At 50.2% G+C, this 14,436-nt stretch overlaps 5 protein-coding genes across 5 annotated transcripts; 1 reads left to right on the top strand and 4 right to left on the bottom strand.

The window, feature by feature from the left end:
* Positions 1–2,087: 2,087 nt before the first annotated feature.
* On the top strand, positions 2,088–3,550 carry utr2 (putative cell wall glucanase (Utr2); the record flags this gene model as incomplete). Its single annotated transcript, XM_022534974.1, has 3 exons — positions 2,088–2,205; positions 2,265–2,702; positions 2,760–3,550. The coding sequence occupies 3 exons, from the start codon at positions 2,088–2,090 to the stop codon at positions 3,548–3,550; spliced, it is 1,347 nt and encodes a 448-aa protein (XP_022387199.1).
* A 1,421-nt stretch (positions 3,551–4,971) lies between these two features.
* ABOM_007844 (alkaline phosphatase) lies at positions 4,972–6,854 on the bottom strand (the record flags this gene model as incomplete). Its single annotated transcript, XM_022534973.1, has 2 exons — positions 4,972–5,291; positions 5,354–6,854. The coding sequence occupies 2 exons, from the start codon at positions 6,852–6,854 to the stop codon at positions 4,972–4,974; spliced, it is 1,821 nt and encodes a 606-aa protein (XP_022387198.1).
* Positions 6,855–7,219: 365 nt separating this feature from the next.
* Positions 7,220–7,990, bottom strand: ABOM_007843 (Mth938-like domain-containing protein; the record flags this gene model as incomplete). The annotated part of the gene is made up of 2 exons (XM_022534972.1): positions 7,220–7,416; positions 7,486–7,990. The coding sequence occupies 2 exons, from the start codon at positions 7,988–7,990 to the stop codon at positions 7,220–7,222; spliced, it is 702 nt and encodes a 233-aa protein (XP_022387201.1).
* A 2,485-nt stretch (positions 7,991–10,475) lies between these two features.
* Positions 10,476–11,353, bottom strand: ABOM_007842 (tRNA(Phe) (4-demethylwyosine(37)-C(7)) aminocarboxypropyltransferase; the record flags this gene model as incomplete). The annotated part of the gene is made up of 2 exons (XM_022534971.1): positions 10,476–10,484; positions 10,571–11,353. The coding sequence occupies 2 exons, from the start codon at positions 11,351–11,353 to the stop codon at positions 10,476–10,478; spliced, it is 792 nt and encodes a 263-aa protein (XP_022387200.1).
* An 880-nt stretch (positions 11,354–12,233) lies between these two features.
* ABOM_007841 (phosphoinositide binding protein ATG18) lies at positions 12,234–13,842 on the bottom strand (the record flags this gene model as incomplete). Its single annotated transcript, XM_022534970.1, has 5 exons — positions 12,234–12,282; positions 12,336–13,206; positions 13,264–13,423; positions 13,577–13,731; positions 13,791–13,842. The coding sequence occupies 5 exons, from the start codon at positions 13,840–13,842 to the stop codon at positions 12,234–12,236; spliced, it is 1,287 nt and encodes a 428-aa protein (XP_022387203.1).
* Positions 13,843–14,436: the final 594 nt, after the last annotated feature.

Below are 14,436 nucleotides of genomic sequence, written 5' to 3'. Positions count from 1 at the left end.
CATAACCCGGAGAACTTAGTTTCGTTATCTTTCGGTCCGAATGAACAACATGTTTTAAACATAATCTATTTGTGTAGCTGTCAGCTGAAACCGGCGGAGTTTAGTAGACAATGGCTTCCTTTTCAGAAATGATTTTTGCCTCCAAACAACGTCACACATTCCAACGGTGTCAGTGGCTATGTTAACATGTCCGGAGAAATTTCCTAAAATAATCCTAATTATAGAACCAAGTGGCCATTTTCCTTTTGTCATTTGATTCTCTCGCCATGGGAGACAGACATTTTTCCTTATCCAGCACAGCTGAATGACCAAGAACACCAAGAGCCCCTCGAAGGTTGGAGTACCGGACATAAATAGTCGGAAGAACCGTTAGGCTTCCTTGATTGGGAGGGTGTTCCACTGTGGTAGCCGGAGTAAGTAGTGCCCCCCCTATCTATCGAAAACTTCGGTGCACGGTTAGACAGTGGAGAGGTCAAACAAGAAAAATTGCCGCAGATTAAATTTGATTCTTGAGATAGATTAATGTGGTAACGTCTGACAGCCGTAAAATTACTCACACTTATCTTTGGGACGGAGGATGAAATCGGCGTCTTCTTTCCCGGAGAGAGAGAGAGAGAGAGTGGGGGGATTATAGTAATCAGGTGATATCGATGCCCTGATTCGAATTGGAGTTGCCTGAAGACAAAAGATCCACGCGCCCTGCGTAGGGGAAACCATCATTGGCCCTGAAGGGGCTCCTGCAAACCAACGACGGTGATTGGAGTAAGACATGTTTAATTTGTGAGCAGAAGAATCAGTATGGAAGCCCAGTGCATGCGAGTGTCCACAAACTACTAGTACTAGGAGTTAGTGTGGCTGTCTTGTCCGGACCTGCCAATCGGCAGCTTTTTCCCGATAAGAAGAACCCCCATTGAGTTTTTTTCCCATGGCGGTGGGTCCGTTCCCGAGAAGGGTTCAGTTCAGGTTCAGTTCAGGTTCGAATTCAGGGCTCTTTCTTTTGGGTGGTTTTTTCGTTATTTATTTATCCATTTATTTATTTATTTATTTATTACTTTCTTTCTTTGGTGGTATGCACGGGACTCGAGACAAGAACAACAACCTTCGTCAATGGCCTGGAAGTACCATACGTATCGTCAGTACCGTATGTAACGTTCACTTCCTGGTTCCCCAATTGACGATTCCGGAGATGTCGACTTGGTCTTTGTATAACATTCCGGTGGCTGTAGGGAATAGTTTCTTATCTTTTTTAGATCTGTCAAGATCTAGCAAACAAGAAATCGTCAGAAGAGTCCGAAGTTTGGCATCTTCTGGACGTCTTCTTGGGATCCATTCCTTGGTCTGAATGGTAGGCAATGGACTAATCCGGTGACCGTGCCACCCACCCATCAAATCAATCGTGGGGAAAAGGTTCATCGTCTCGTGGTTCCTCCGTATTAATGGAAACGGCAATTACTTTCCCTTGTAGTGGTACCTGCAATACAAGTCCAAAGTCACTGGGACGGACCACTAGTGACATGGATTCATTTAAAGAACTTCCACCCCCGATCGACCTCTCCAGGCCCCTCCCTTTCCCTATCTTTTCGCCGACCCTTTCTTGTCTTCAAGGATCCTTACTTGTCGACTCGTTTGGTGTTAAATCCCCCTTCAACGAGGACCCACGGAGATCTCGTTCCTGACCAGTTTCCCTCGTTTACTGAACTCCTTTCCTCCTCTCGGCGACGATTTTGTCCCGCGGTCCTTCATTAACTGGTGTGTCCGTTGATTGGGTCTCGATCCTCATCTATTGTCCAATAATTTGTTGGCCCTGCGATAGGTCTTATTTAATTGATTCCGCTCTTTCTTCGACCCCGTACAAGTTCGGTACGTTCCCTCGCTTTTCCCACTGTTTCTCTCTTTTTTTTCTCTGGGGTTCGATCTATATTCTCTGGTACCGATAAGCTCCGGCGACGAGGGCGAAAAAAAAAGCCAAGGGAAATTGTCAACAGGACTGGTGGCTAACGCCCACATTGTAGTGCAAGCTGCAGTCTCCTGTATAAACGTCGCACATCGCTGCATTCCCTTGTCACTGTAACTATATTCTCGGCATTATGGTTCGCTTCGTTTCTTCTCTGCTCCTGGCCTCTTTGGCCTCCACATTCGCTTGGGCCGACACTATCAAGTGCGACGCCAATAACAAATGTCCGGAGAAATACCCTTGCTGCTCTCGTGAGTTCTCTTCCCGATTCGAAAATAGTGTAACGCTCGTGCTGACGTTTCTCCGTTAGAATATGGTGAGTGTGGAACCGGCGCCTATTGTCTCGGCGGTTGTGATCCCATGCAGTCGTTCAGTCTTGATTCCTGCATGGCCGAGCCGGTTTGCAAAAGCAAGACCTACAAGTGGGACAACCTCGACAGTGCTGCGCTGAACACCAAGTATCTTGGTAACGCGTCGGCGTCCGACTGGGTCTACAGCGGCTTCCCCAAGGTGGAGGATGGCAACCTGATCCTCACCATGCCGAAGAACAGCGTGGGCACTTTGTTCGCAAACAACCACTACGTCTGGTATGGTAAGATCAAGGGTAAGGTAAAGAGTAGCCGTGGCAAAGGTGTCGTGTCTGCTTTTATCTTGCTTTCGGACGTCAAGGATGAAATTGATTTCGAGTTCGTCGGCTACGACTTGGATAACGTCCAAACCAACTACTACTGGCAGGGCGTCCTCGACTGTAAGTGATTCCTCTGCCCCCAACGTTGGAATAGCTGACGCTCACGCTTTTGCTCAGACAACAATGGCGGAAAGGCACCCGCAGGCAGCAGCACGTTCGATGACTGGCATGAGTATGAAATTGACTGGAAGCCCGAGGCCATCACCTGGTCAGTTGACGGAAACGTCAAGCGGACGTTGACCCGGGAATCCACCTGGAATGAGACTGCCAAGCGCTACCAGTTCCCTCAGACCCCCTCGAGAATGCAGTTGTCTCTGTGGCCCGCCGGTCAGGCAAGCAACGCAGAAGGTACTATTGAGTGGGCCGGTGGTGAGATCGACTGGGACAGCGAGGACATCAAGAACAAGGGCTACTACTCTGCGGAATTCGGAGAGATCACTGTTGAATGCTATGACCCTCCGTCGAACTCGGGAGATGGCAAGAAATCGTACGTCCTCACCAACAAGGACGGTCTTGAGGGCTCCTTCAAGCTCACCAACAACGACACTGTGCTCGCCTCTCTTGGTGCGACCGGTCTCGACCCCGATCTCGGCGCCAGCTCCTCTTCGTCCTCGTCTTCGAGCTCGTCCACTGGTAACAGCGTTCCTGAAAACCGCGGCGGCTCCGGTAATGAGCCTGGTGCAAGTGGCTCCAACAGCACCAGCGGTAGTGGCAGTGGCAGTGGCAGCGGCAGCGGCAGCAGCGGCGGCAGCAGCGGCGGCAGCAGTGATTCTGGATTCAGCCAGGGAAGCAACGATGACAGCAACAACAGCAACAACTCGAATGGGGCCGCCTCTGCGAATGAGCGTGTCATGAAGGGTTCCTTCTTCGCCGTCTTGGTCGCTGTCGTCGTGCTGGTTACCCTATGAACCAGTGACTATTAATCCGGGCCCTTGCCTTCATTCTTGAATATTCTTCTCTTCTCTTCTTTTCTTTTCTTGGGTATATAACAACACTTACCCCCCCATGCCATACCCACGCGGTTTTGGTGTGTCCTGTTAAATTTACCTTCTATACATGGCGGTCCCTCTACATGTCTGTCGCCTTATACCAGTTAACTACTTTATCCTGATTGGACGTCTTGATGCTTTTAATGATCGCGCGTGGCGATGCCGCAAATGACGCATTGCATGCCGTTTGATACTCATTCTAATACCCTTGTTTGTGTTTTGATGCTAGTATATGTATTGTTAATTGATTGGCTCGGTGTCGATGAGTATCGGATCAATGAATATAATTTTTTTTCACGGCATTCCACTGTTATTGTAACACATCTGCATATTTCCTTGGCATTGCTGTGCTTTATATTTCCCTTCAACGATAGCACTGCTTTTACAAAGCGCCTTCAGCGACAATCACGGCAGAACCTTTATTCCTGACCACAACAACGAACACAAATCTCACCTATTGTTCTCCTACACTCATGCTGAACATAGTCCATCCAACAATTCCAAATAACAAGACACACAAAAACCATACCCACCAGAACTCCAAATACAAGCTGAATCCTACTCAATCCCTCCGCATCTCCCAAACTCCCCACATCTTTGCCTATCTATCCAATCTCCCACCATCCACACACTACCCACCCAACAAACCAAGCAACACAACCCTCCAAAGAACAGAACTAAACACCACCATCAACAAAGAAACCCCTTAAGAAAAGGAAATAAAATCAAGGAGAAATAATGTGCTACTACATCCGAATCTCCTACCTGGACTGTCCACACACGAAGTTCGAAATCGATCAACTGTGCTATCTCGTCCTGGACCAGCTTCAGCGGATCTATGATTCCCGGGAATCGGAGGATTATGTGCCTTTTGATGTCCCCGATTGTTGTCCTGATGGGGTGGATTGGGCGCTTGGGGGGAATGTAAAGGGTGAGAGGGTTGATGAGGGGGGTTGTTTCGGGTGTTTGGGGGGGTGGTAGTTGGTTTTTATTTATTTTATTTTATTTTATTTTTTGGGGGTAAACGCTGTATATGAGTTTTCCATTTTTTTTTGGTCGTTCTTTTTGAGGGTACTTATAGACGGGTGTTGGTTTGGTGCTTTGTTAGGGTTAATTGCAATACGGAGATTCATACGATCTATTTGAATACATGGATGGCCATTGCTGCTACTTGTCGGTTACAGTGAGCTCGTATATCGAATCGCAAATCATGGAGACATGATTCTTTTCACAATTTCACTAAACAGTATATCTATAGCAAAAGCCGAAACCAACATATATAGAACCGTAGATTAAGCCCAGAACGCCAATTCATAGATCGCTAGATGGATCGTAGTATCTCAATGCAGCTCGCCGCAGCCACATTCCCTCGTATCCAGGTCCATGGAGCGCTTCTTGAATTCTCCATGGTAGGTATCCAAGCCCTCCGTGCGGACAGCTTCGCCCAAGGGGTCTCCCAACCAGCTGAGAGATGTGAAGATGGAGGGGTCGATTTCAGGCTTCCATGCCCACTCGCTAGGAGTTTGGAGTCGTTTGGTGACATCTTCAACGTCTACTTCGAGGTAGTCGGAGAGGAAGGCTCCGACGTCTGTGTTCTCGTTGTTGCCCACCAGACGCCAAGCGTCCTTGGTGGAGGAGGCGTAGATGTTCACGTCGACGGCTAAACCATGTGTTGTTAGCTTATACAATTACTAACGAGAAAATAAGGGGGGGGGAACATACATGAATGTCCATGTGTGGACCAACCGATCTGGGCCCTACGGCTGATGATATCGGCAAACACGTAGTCAGCCTTGTAAGGCAGCTTGGGATCAAGAAGATGGTCAATTTCCTCATCCGTCGCATCGCCAACGCCCAGGGATTTCTCCAAGAGTTCGCGAGCGAATTTGCGTTGAGACTTGGCATCCGGATTCTTAGAGAGGTATTCCTTGAGCGCCGCGCCGGCAAACTCAGAGGAATGGCTGGCGTTGGCCAGGACGCCTGGCAGCCATTTGTACTCCGGATAATCGTCATGCAGCTGTCGAGCCGCGGCCAGACCGCCCGTTTCGTGGTCGGAGGTACTGACCACCACTCCTGGGGTAGAATCTTGCTCCAGGAACTCAAGGACGGCTGCGAAGGCCCGGTCATAAGCTAGGACTTCATGGACCTGTGCTGCGGGGTCGTTTCCGTGTCCGGCGTGGTCGATGCGGGAGCCTTCGATCAGAATGAAGAAGCCCTTGTCGCTGTCCGCGGTGGCTTGGCTGAGGGTCTTGAGTGCGGTGCGAGTCATTTCTTCCAGGGATGGGTACACACCATCCTGGCTGCGGCGGTCGATTTCGTAGGGGATGTCCTTCTCCGCGAAAAGACCCAGGAGCGGCAGCTTGGCTTCCGAGCCGCCGTTTAGGGCATCGAAGGCCTTCCGGTCGTCCAGGTAGTGGAAGCCCTTCTGGCCTGCGATCTCTACCAAGTCCCGATCATCGCCACGGCAGCTACCTTCTGTTGAGTTGGGGAGGAAATGGCAGCGTCCACCACCGAACATCAAATCCACCACCCGGCCTAGCGGGTGCTCGCCGATCTCCTGCTCCGCGATACGGTCCTCATATTGGCGAAGGTTGACATGCGAAGCAAAACAGGCAGGGGTAGCATCCGTAATCCGAGTGGTGACAACCAAACCGGTCTTATAACCAGCCAAGGCAGCAGCCTCAAGCACAGTTCCACAAGGCGAGTGGTCAGGCAGCACGGAGATAGCTCCATTGTAGCTCTTATGGGCGCATGAGAAGGCAGTAGCACCGGCCGCCGAATCGGTGACAAGGCTGTTGCTGGACCTCGTCCTGGAAGTGCCAATAATGTGGTCATCCAGCACCAGTGTCTGGTCTACGGGCAGTCCCTCCGTGAATTGTCTATAGTTTCTAGTCATAGTCAAGCTAGTGGGTCCCATTCCGTCGGAGACCATGAAGATCAAGTTCCGCTTGCCGGCCGGCTTGCCTCCGGGGCCCCAGGGCTCCTTCGCGTTATGGTTCTTGCTCGTCTCATGTTGGTAAACCACGGCGAGGACTATCACGGCGATCGTAGCAATGAACGCCCAAGAGAAGAGACCGACGTCTTTCCAGAAGGCCCATTTGCTGCGTTGCTGTTCGCGGTGGGTGCGCTCGCCTGTTAGTAAGGCGTCCTCCTCTTCTGCATTCCGAATCGAGGAGTGGTCGGACGAAGGGCGCGGAGCCAAAAGGGGCTCATCTCGCGCCATGGCTGACGGACTGCCTTCGGAGATCGACTTAGGGGATTAATTGCAATGGAAAGGGATCATGGACATCGGATAGCGGGTCTATGAGAGTGAGGAGAAAGGGAGACGGTGAGGAGAGATCGATTCAGATGAGTTGGGGTATGGGCTTGGCACGGGACTTTGATACGTCACGTTGCCCAGGACCTGAAACTGCCGTATTCAGTTAGTCTCCTGCATACCTAAGTCGAACTATTGGTAGATCATTACGGAAGTCGACGGGGGGGAGGATTCATGAGCGTAGAGAGTATTAGTACTCCGTACAAGACATATAATATTACACAATCCTAAAGATTTATACAGCGGTACGAGATCCCTCCGAAGAAGAGCATCTACCGTCCCTTCCACCCGATTGGAATCATAGCCGCCGCGATCTCAGACACTCCTCTTTCAGTCGCAAGCAGATTGAACTGCGCAGCGGCATTCCTAGTATCCAGAACCTCAACCCGAACACCCAAGGAATTGATTTGTCTCCTTGTCTCAGGGGAAAGAGGAAACACAGACGCACCCATCCCAATAATCAAGAGGTCTGCCCGTAGCATTCAATTAGCAAAAGCTTCCCTCAAGAGGACGAACAGAGATAAAGTATAACACTTACCCGGACGAGGCCATACGAGTCCCAAAAGGCCCCAGGCTTGTTCGTCAACCTCAAACTGGCCCTTCTTGTTCACCATAGCATTCTTTCCCCCATCCACCGCTGTCCACGGCCTCCATGAGAAAGCTTCGCCTCCAACAAGCAACAGACCATCACCGTTTGTGAGCTTGAGGCCATTATCCAAATGGAATCCATTGTCCAGGCAAGCATCGATAGCGGTAGTAGGTGCTGGGATGTTGCCGAGCACATTCAGCGCAGCAAAGTCCGTTTGCGTATCCTCTGTTGACTGCGGGCCCCGATCGCGGCTTGCTGGTTTCGCGGTGTGCGCGCGAGGAACCATCCGTACGGGGCGGGCATGGTTACTGTTGTTGCGGTATGTTTGTACATAGGGGGTAATTCGAGAGATGGGAGGTACTGAGCGGACGTTTGTGCATAGTCGATTGGTGACATTGGGAGCCGAAATGGATGTGCGCAAAGCACGGAGTAGTTGGGGTGATGGAGGGTGCATTGTGATGATGATGTGGATATGGTTGATATCTGGGAGTTGATCGGTCTTGGCCAGTCGAGTCAGGACCCAGTTGTAGGGATCTGATCAAGAGATCAAGAGCGAAATAATGCGAGTGGAGATGGAGATTTAATCTGGAGTTGCGATGATCGATAGCCCGTGATGTAAACGCTAGCTGACAGCCTCAGGCAACAAAAGCTGAGTAAGTCCTAACAAGATCGACCATCATTGGTCCATTCAAGTCAAGCACCGAGTACTATGTACGCCATCATCCATTTTCCAACATTATACCTTGGAAATTAGCATGGCAAATTGCAAAAGAAACCAATACTTGCCTCAAGTGCATCTATTGTCAAGCCCTCGTCGAGCTAAGCCTGGCTAGATCCGTGTGGGGATATCAGCCTCTATATCTAAAGCAGATGTTTCTCACCAGATACCCGCAGAAGTATTCACAAAAATTGACACCAAAAAACACTATCATGCTGCTATAGAAGCTTTTTCATCTGTTCCTTAAGCCTTTTATTACAATGCTGCCGCAGAAGCGCCTCCTCTTGTTTGAACGTCCAGTCATAAATCTGGTCGTCTTTGAACCCTTCACGCTGAAACAGTTTCCGGAAATTCTCACGCAAATAGGCGTAGTCAGGCGTCGCCTTCAAAAAGATATGCAGGAAGTATAAATTGAACGCTGGCGGCAGGTCTTTGCAAAGCGTTTTGATACGTATATTGCGCTTCATCTCAGCCACAGCTATCTGTCTCTCCCAGTCTGTGCCAGTTGGTTCCCGGAGCCTCTCCCAAGGAAGGTGGCCTTTGAGTAATCGGACGAGCACGTATCCTAGGCTTTCCATGTCATCGCGGGGCGATTGCTCTAGATTTGATTATAAACCCTTTTCAATATGCAACAGAAGCGAAAGAGAGAAACATACGCTTCGCATAATGCGCCCGCCAACCAGCATATACCTCCGTCCCCTGCAAACCAAGGCCAACCTCAGGATTTCTCTCGCATTCACGCCTATCATGGCGCTCCCGCTTCAAGATCTGACAGTCACTCAGTGTACTATACCTCTTGACTAAACCCAAATCAGCCACATACACCATATTCGATTTCTCCCCAACTCCTATAAGCAGATTCTCTGGCTTAACATCTCGATGGACGCAGTTTCTCGAGTGAAGCTCCTGAAACCGACATATCAACTGATCTGCCAGCAAGAGCACCGTCTTTAGGGAGAATCTGCGCCCACAGTCTCGCCACAGATGGGCCAGGCTGGGCCCCAGGAGTTCAATGGCCGTGGCATGGTATCGTTGATCTTGTCCTGCCCAGTAGAACTTTGGGACTCCCATGAGTCCGGCCAGATAGCGGTACCCACTGACCTCGCGATGATACGATCTGTAGCCTGCTGGCTCGTGATAGAGCTTTATGGCTAGCTCTTTGCCGGTTTGGTGGTCTCTGGCTTGGAGAGCTGTCAGGTCTGTAGGCCTCGTTGTTGTTAAGCTGGGCTGTACCTATGTATACACTGCCTTCGCCGCCGCCAGCTATAGGGCGGATTAGCTCGAATCTGTCATTGATGAACCTTCTCTGCGGTGGAGTCTCTATTAGGAGGAGTTCTTGGATGTGGAAAGGCTAACATACCACTGGCAGCGGTGTCATAGCGGAAGGTTGATAGGTCCTTGCATGATTTGGTTTAGGTGCGAGATAGGGATGGGTACATACTTTATCATACCTGGCAAGGAGTAGGACTATGTCTCTTTGTTGAAACAGAATGGGCTTGTTATCCTGGAACGGACCTGTTCCCTCTTTATAGCGTGGTGCTTCAAAGCCCTCTGTGATACCGACTCAAAGAGCAATATTCTGTCTACTATTGCTATGGTCCTACAGAACGAGATTGCACACATAGAGCAAGAAATTGGCAAATGCCGAAGCAAACAGGTTCATATCGATTGCAACCGGAGGTAATCGACGAAGAAAACTCTCAGGACCAGCCTGATCAGTCGATAGGGGTGCATGATCCGCTCAGCGTGCGGTCTTCTGCTGCAACTCACTGCAGGCCAGCAGCTTCATATCATAAACGCAGTGCATAACCCCCGGCGCATAAGTCTTGACCTGTTCGACATGGCGACATTCCGCCGGTGCAACAGCATCCCGCATCCCAAGAGCTTCAGCCGCAACCTCCCAAACTCCGCCGCGATAACCCCTTTCTTCTGCTCGATCTTGCACACGTCCACATTCTCATGCACATGGACCCAACCCCCCAACTCCGCATCCACCATCCTACACGCATTCCCCCAAGCATCAACAGACGTCGGAAGAAGCCCTAAGTTGACATGACGAACGCAATTCCACTCCCCCTTCCCCTCCATAGCCCCACGAATCTCCCCCAAGATGTCCGCCGCAAACCGATTATCCCCATGAAAGAGAACGACCCGATCAGTATCCTTCAAACTGCCCACCACGTCCAGTAAATCCTCACTCAACCCTCCATCCTCCCGCACCCTAACAACCCTACACCCCCAGCCATTCTCCTCGCACCCACGTCGAAGCCCTTCAACCGACCAGCCATTAATCTCCCACCCCCAAACCCGTCTCACCCCCCGTTTCAAATACGAAAACACAAAATACCCGATGCCAGCATACATATCCACAACGCCCACATCCGAAACAGCCTGCCCACCCAACTGGGCCACTTCCAGCCCCTCAAACGGGGCCGCCCCCTGGCCCAAAACCCGCGCTTTCTCCGTGACGTTCCCGCGGGAGAACATCGTATAGAGCGGCGCCCAGGTCTGCACAATCCCGTGGTTCTGCATCGTGCGCACCCAGAACGCCCGTTCCAGGTCCTCGTCGCTCGGCTGGCCCTCTTCGCCAGCAGGAGAAGCAGCACTCGTAGCACTGGTAGTAGTAGCAGCAGGAGGCCCAAAGTCGCCGTACAGCGGGACGAGGCCAGCGGGACTGCGCATGCGGTTCTCATGGCCTTGCGTGTCTGTGAGCGCGATGGGCGCGTTGATGGCGATATGCGTTACGCCCATGCGGCTGAAGGCCTTTACGAGTGAAGCGTAGAGCCCCTGTTGCTGGAGGGCTGTTAGGGATTGGTACAGGGCGCTCCAGGCCGGGGGGCTGCTGAAGGCGTTCACGGGGAGGAGGAGCATGGGCTCGTAGACTGTGAAGCGTTTTGGGAGATTGGATTGTAGCGTCTCTGGTGAGAGGCCATATTGGGACAGTGTTTCTGGGGCGATGTTGTTGGTCACAAAGTCTTGGATGCCGATTTGGAGCGGGTTGAGGGTTTTGGGGGATGGCTTTTTGCTGCCTTTTCCATGGCGACTGGGCTTCTGGATGGTGGGGGGTTGTGATGGGGGTGTGGTTGTTTCTTGGTCCATTGTTGATATCGGTGTTAGGTTGGGTATTTGCTGAGTGTGGTATAAATATAGCATTGGGTGTATTTCTTGCTCCTTTTTATACGCAATTACTTTGCGGTTGCATGTTGTGTCTGTGTATATATATCGTTGGTCTTCAATGGAGGTGTCTTCTGGTTGGTAGCAGACACAATTTCCCCACCGATAGGCTGATAGCTCTGCAGAATTGCGAGCCCAAGAGACTCTGCCTTCTTGCCTCAATTGTATAGTTGCGTTCGCGGGATTTTGTTAATTATTACAGATATCGCCAATTTTTTGATGATATTTTCCACTTTTCACCACCTGTGTCATGTGACTTGCATCTACAATACGGTATGCAGGAAGAGAAGAAAAATAGTAGTTACGTAGGTCTCCTTCAATATCTTGACTACTTGGTGGACTTGTGCCCTCGTATCCGGCAAAGAAGTGCTGATCTCATAGATTCTTAGCACGTCTTTCCATCAAAGGAAAACCGCTATGCATTCTTGAGTGCATACATAGTACAACTTGCGAAGCCCTTGTAGAACTTACACGAGGCCCTTCCTCCACTGAAACAGAATGATATTAATGTATGACTCTTCGTCTTCATATTAGGATATATTGAGAATGTGAGGTGAAAGGAGTATGGCACTAAAGATAGTCCATGAGATGGCTGGGAATAACAGAAAGCAAGGAGAAACAGCCAACGCTAGAAATACATTGGATGCTTCAGAATGGGAAAGATGTGCGACTAGATGGATGATTTATTAAAGAAAGTAGAGAAAAATCAAACCCGCTGTTGTCAACAATAGTTACAAGGCACAACACCAGGAGGAATCGTAACGAAGGTAAGCTCTTAATGAGTAAGTAATATGGGGAAAGATGGTCAATATTCCGTCACGGAGTATCCTAACCTATCGTTTGCGTCCAGTACACTGGCAGTCAAATTAGCACTGTGAATGGGGGCCGAGCAACAAGGAGGACGTACGAGTATTGTTTGGTCAGGGTTCCTTCTCCTCCTTTCGAAAGATCGATGCTGAAAACGTAGAAGTTGCCATCGCTGGTCACCACCATCACTTGGGGCGTGTTGTTGCTCATTGCTACAACGCTTCGCAGAGGACCGGTGCTCCCATTACCCCCGGGGCCGGGACTCGACTTCGGAAGTTTGATCCAGGCAAAGTCTCGCGCTGGTTCCCACATCTCACTAACACCCTTTGGAAGGTAACCGCCCACCTTGGCGGCAAACGAGCTTCCAACAGTTTGTGAAGTTCGCCGAATCATGCCCATCAGAGTGCCATTGTGTTTCCTGGAAGGAAATTCGGAGGAGTCTTTGTCACCACCCATTTCATCCTCATCTGGAGAGTTACTCAGAGAGCTCTGGCTCATGGTTCTTTGGGGCGCCGAAGGGGATGGCAGAGAACTTTCCGAAGATTGGCCCTGGCTCAACTTGAACAGGTGTATGGTTTCGGTGGAGGATGAGACGCAAAGGAGGGTGGAGGTCGTGTTGAACGACATGCTGTAGATCCTGGAGGGTATCGAGCCTCGCCTGAATTGATATAATTTGTGACCGTCAGGTACGGAGAAGACCCGAATAATAGTCCCTTTATCAGAGGCGGTGGCTATCAGAGTACCATCACTGTTGAGCGTTATGCATGCGAGTGGAGATCGATGGGCTTCTATGACATTGATTGCTTCTAGCTTCAGTGTATCGAATATTAGGACCTCGCCGCTTGTAGGTGAAACATGTGTGTTCCCGGGGGGCGTGTGGGCTGGAGGAGTAAAGGACGTAGGCGGAGCTTTATGTGGAAGAGGATATGCGAGATAGCAATTATCAGAGGAGGGAGACAGAGCACAGATTGCTGAGAGATGTTAGAATCAGGGCTAAATCAAAGATGGTGAAGCATATGAACCCCTACCATTAGGATTTGGAGATGTCTCGATGGTATATAGCAGCTTCATGGTCTGGATGTCGTAGAGATAGATCTGGTCTTCTAGAACGATGACGAGCCGTTTCCGGTTCAGTTTAACCGCCAGGACAGTGGTGGGAAACGTCAACTCGCATATTGTGGATTGGCGCTATAAGGACCCGGAAGATGTTAGAATAGTTTCTTAAGGACATTAAAGTCCCAGGGAGTGAAACGCATTAGAGGCTGGATGGTTCAAATGACTTGATTCTTCATACGGGAGGCGATACGGTCCTTGATTTGCATGCGCAAGGGTTCTACGAACCTTTGTATTAGTGATTTGCAAGCGACGTGGTGAGAGAATCAACGCGACCAAAGATGTTGAAAATAGCATCTCGATTATAGCAATGTTCCCTTCCTTGGTCTCATAGCTCTTGGCGAAGGGGTCTGTTGTGAATATGCGAAACCCCTTGGCAGTCGCTGCAAGTCGTTAAGAAACATCCTGGGAAAGAATGAAATGACTTAAGGGAAGTGCTTACCCACAGCTAAGTAGCTGTAGTCCTGGTTGAAGGTCACGAAGTTCATTGCCATCTTGTCTGGAGGCGATCGAGTGGAGCGATGACGTTCAATCCAGTCCTCTTCTCTAAAGTGTACTGTATGGTTGGAACAGCGACAAAAACAGTATATATATCACCCAACGCTTTAAAATAATAGAGCGGCGAGACCGCCCTTCCTTTATTGAATCAATAAAACCTATTGTTCTTTGAGCGGAGGGGTACAACCGATCCCATCACAGGGCAGCTTCACGTCACAGACGATCGTCGCCGGACATCTCTCGTTCTCAAACGGCGTTCGCGACAAAGCTCCACGGTGAGTTATTCCATACAAGGCAAGTATGCACGGATGCGATCGCCGCTGGGCGAAGAAGACGTTGGGAAATAAACAAGTAAGTGGAGTCCGGGGGATCGCTGAACAGCAGTTCGTTCTGCCGCGGTCTGAATGCGTCAGGCGTCAGGCGCGGCAAGCGAGCCATTCATCAGACGCTCGGGCCACATCCTGTTCTTCGGCGGGTAAAAAAATATTAAAGCGGGCGCTATTTAACCCACAGATCAAATCCATACAACTTCCCTCTCCACAGTCCAGAGAGAAGGTCATTGCACTATGGGACCTACAAAGAAGCCAGCC

This window comes from Aspergillus bombycis (assembly GCF_001792695.1).
Source record: "Aspergillus bombycis strain NRRL26010 chromosome Unknown contig00070, whole genome shotgun sequence".
Lineage (NCBI taxonomy): Eukaryota > Fungi > Ascomycota > Eurotiomycetes > Eurotiales > Aspergillaceae > Aspergillus > Aspergillus bombycis.
Note: the sequence above shows the minus strand (reverse complement) of the source record. Positions and strands in the feature narration are given on the sequence as shown.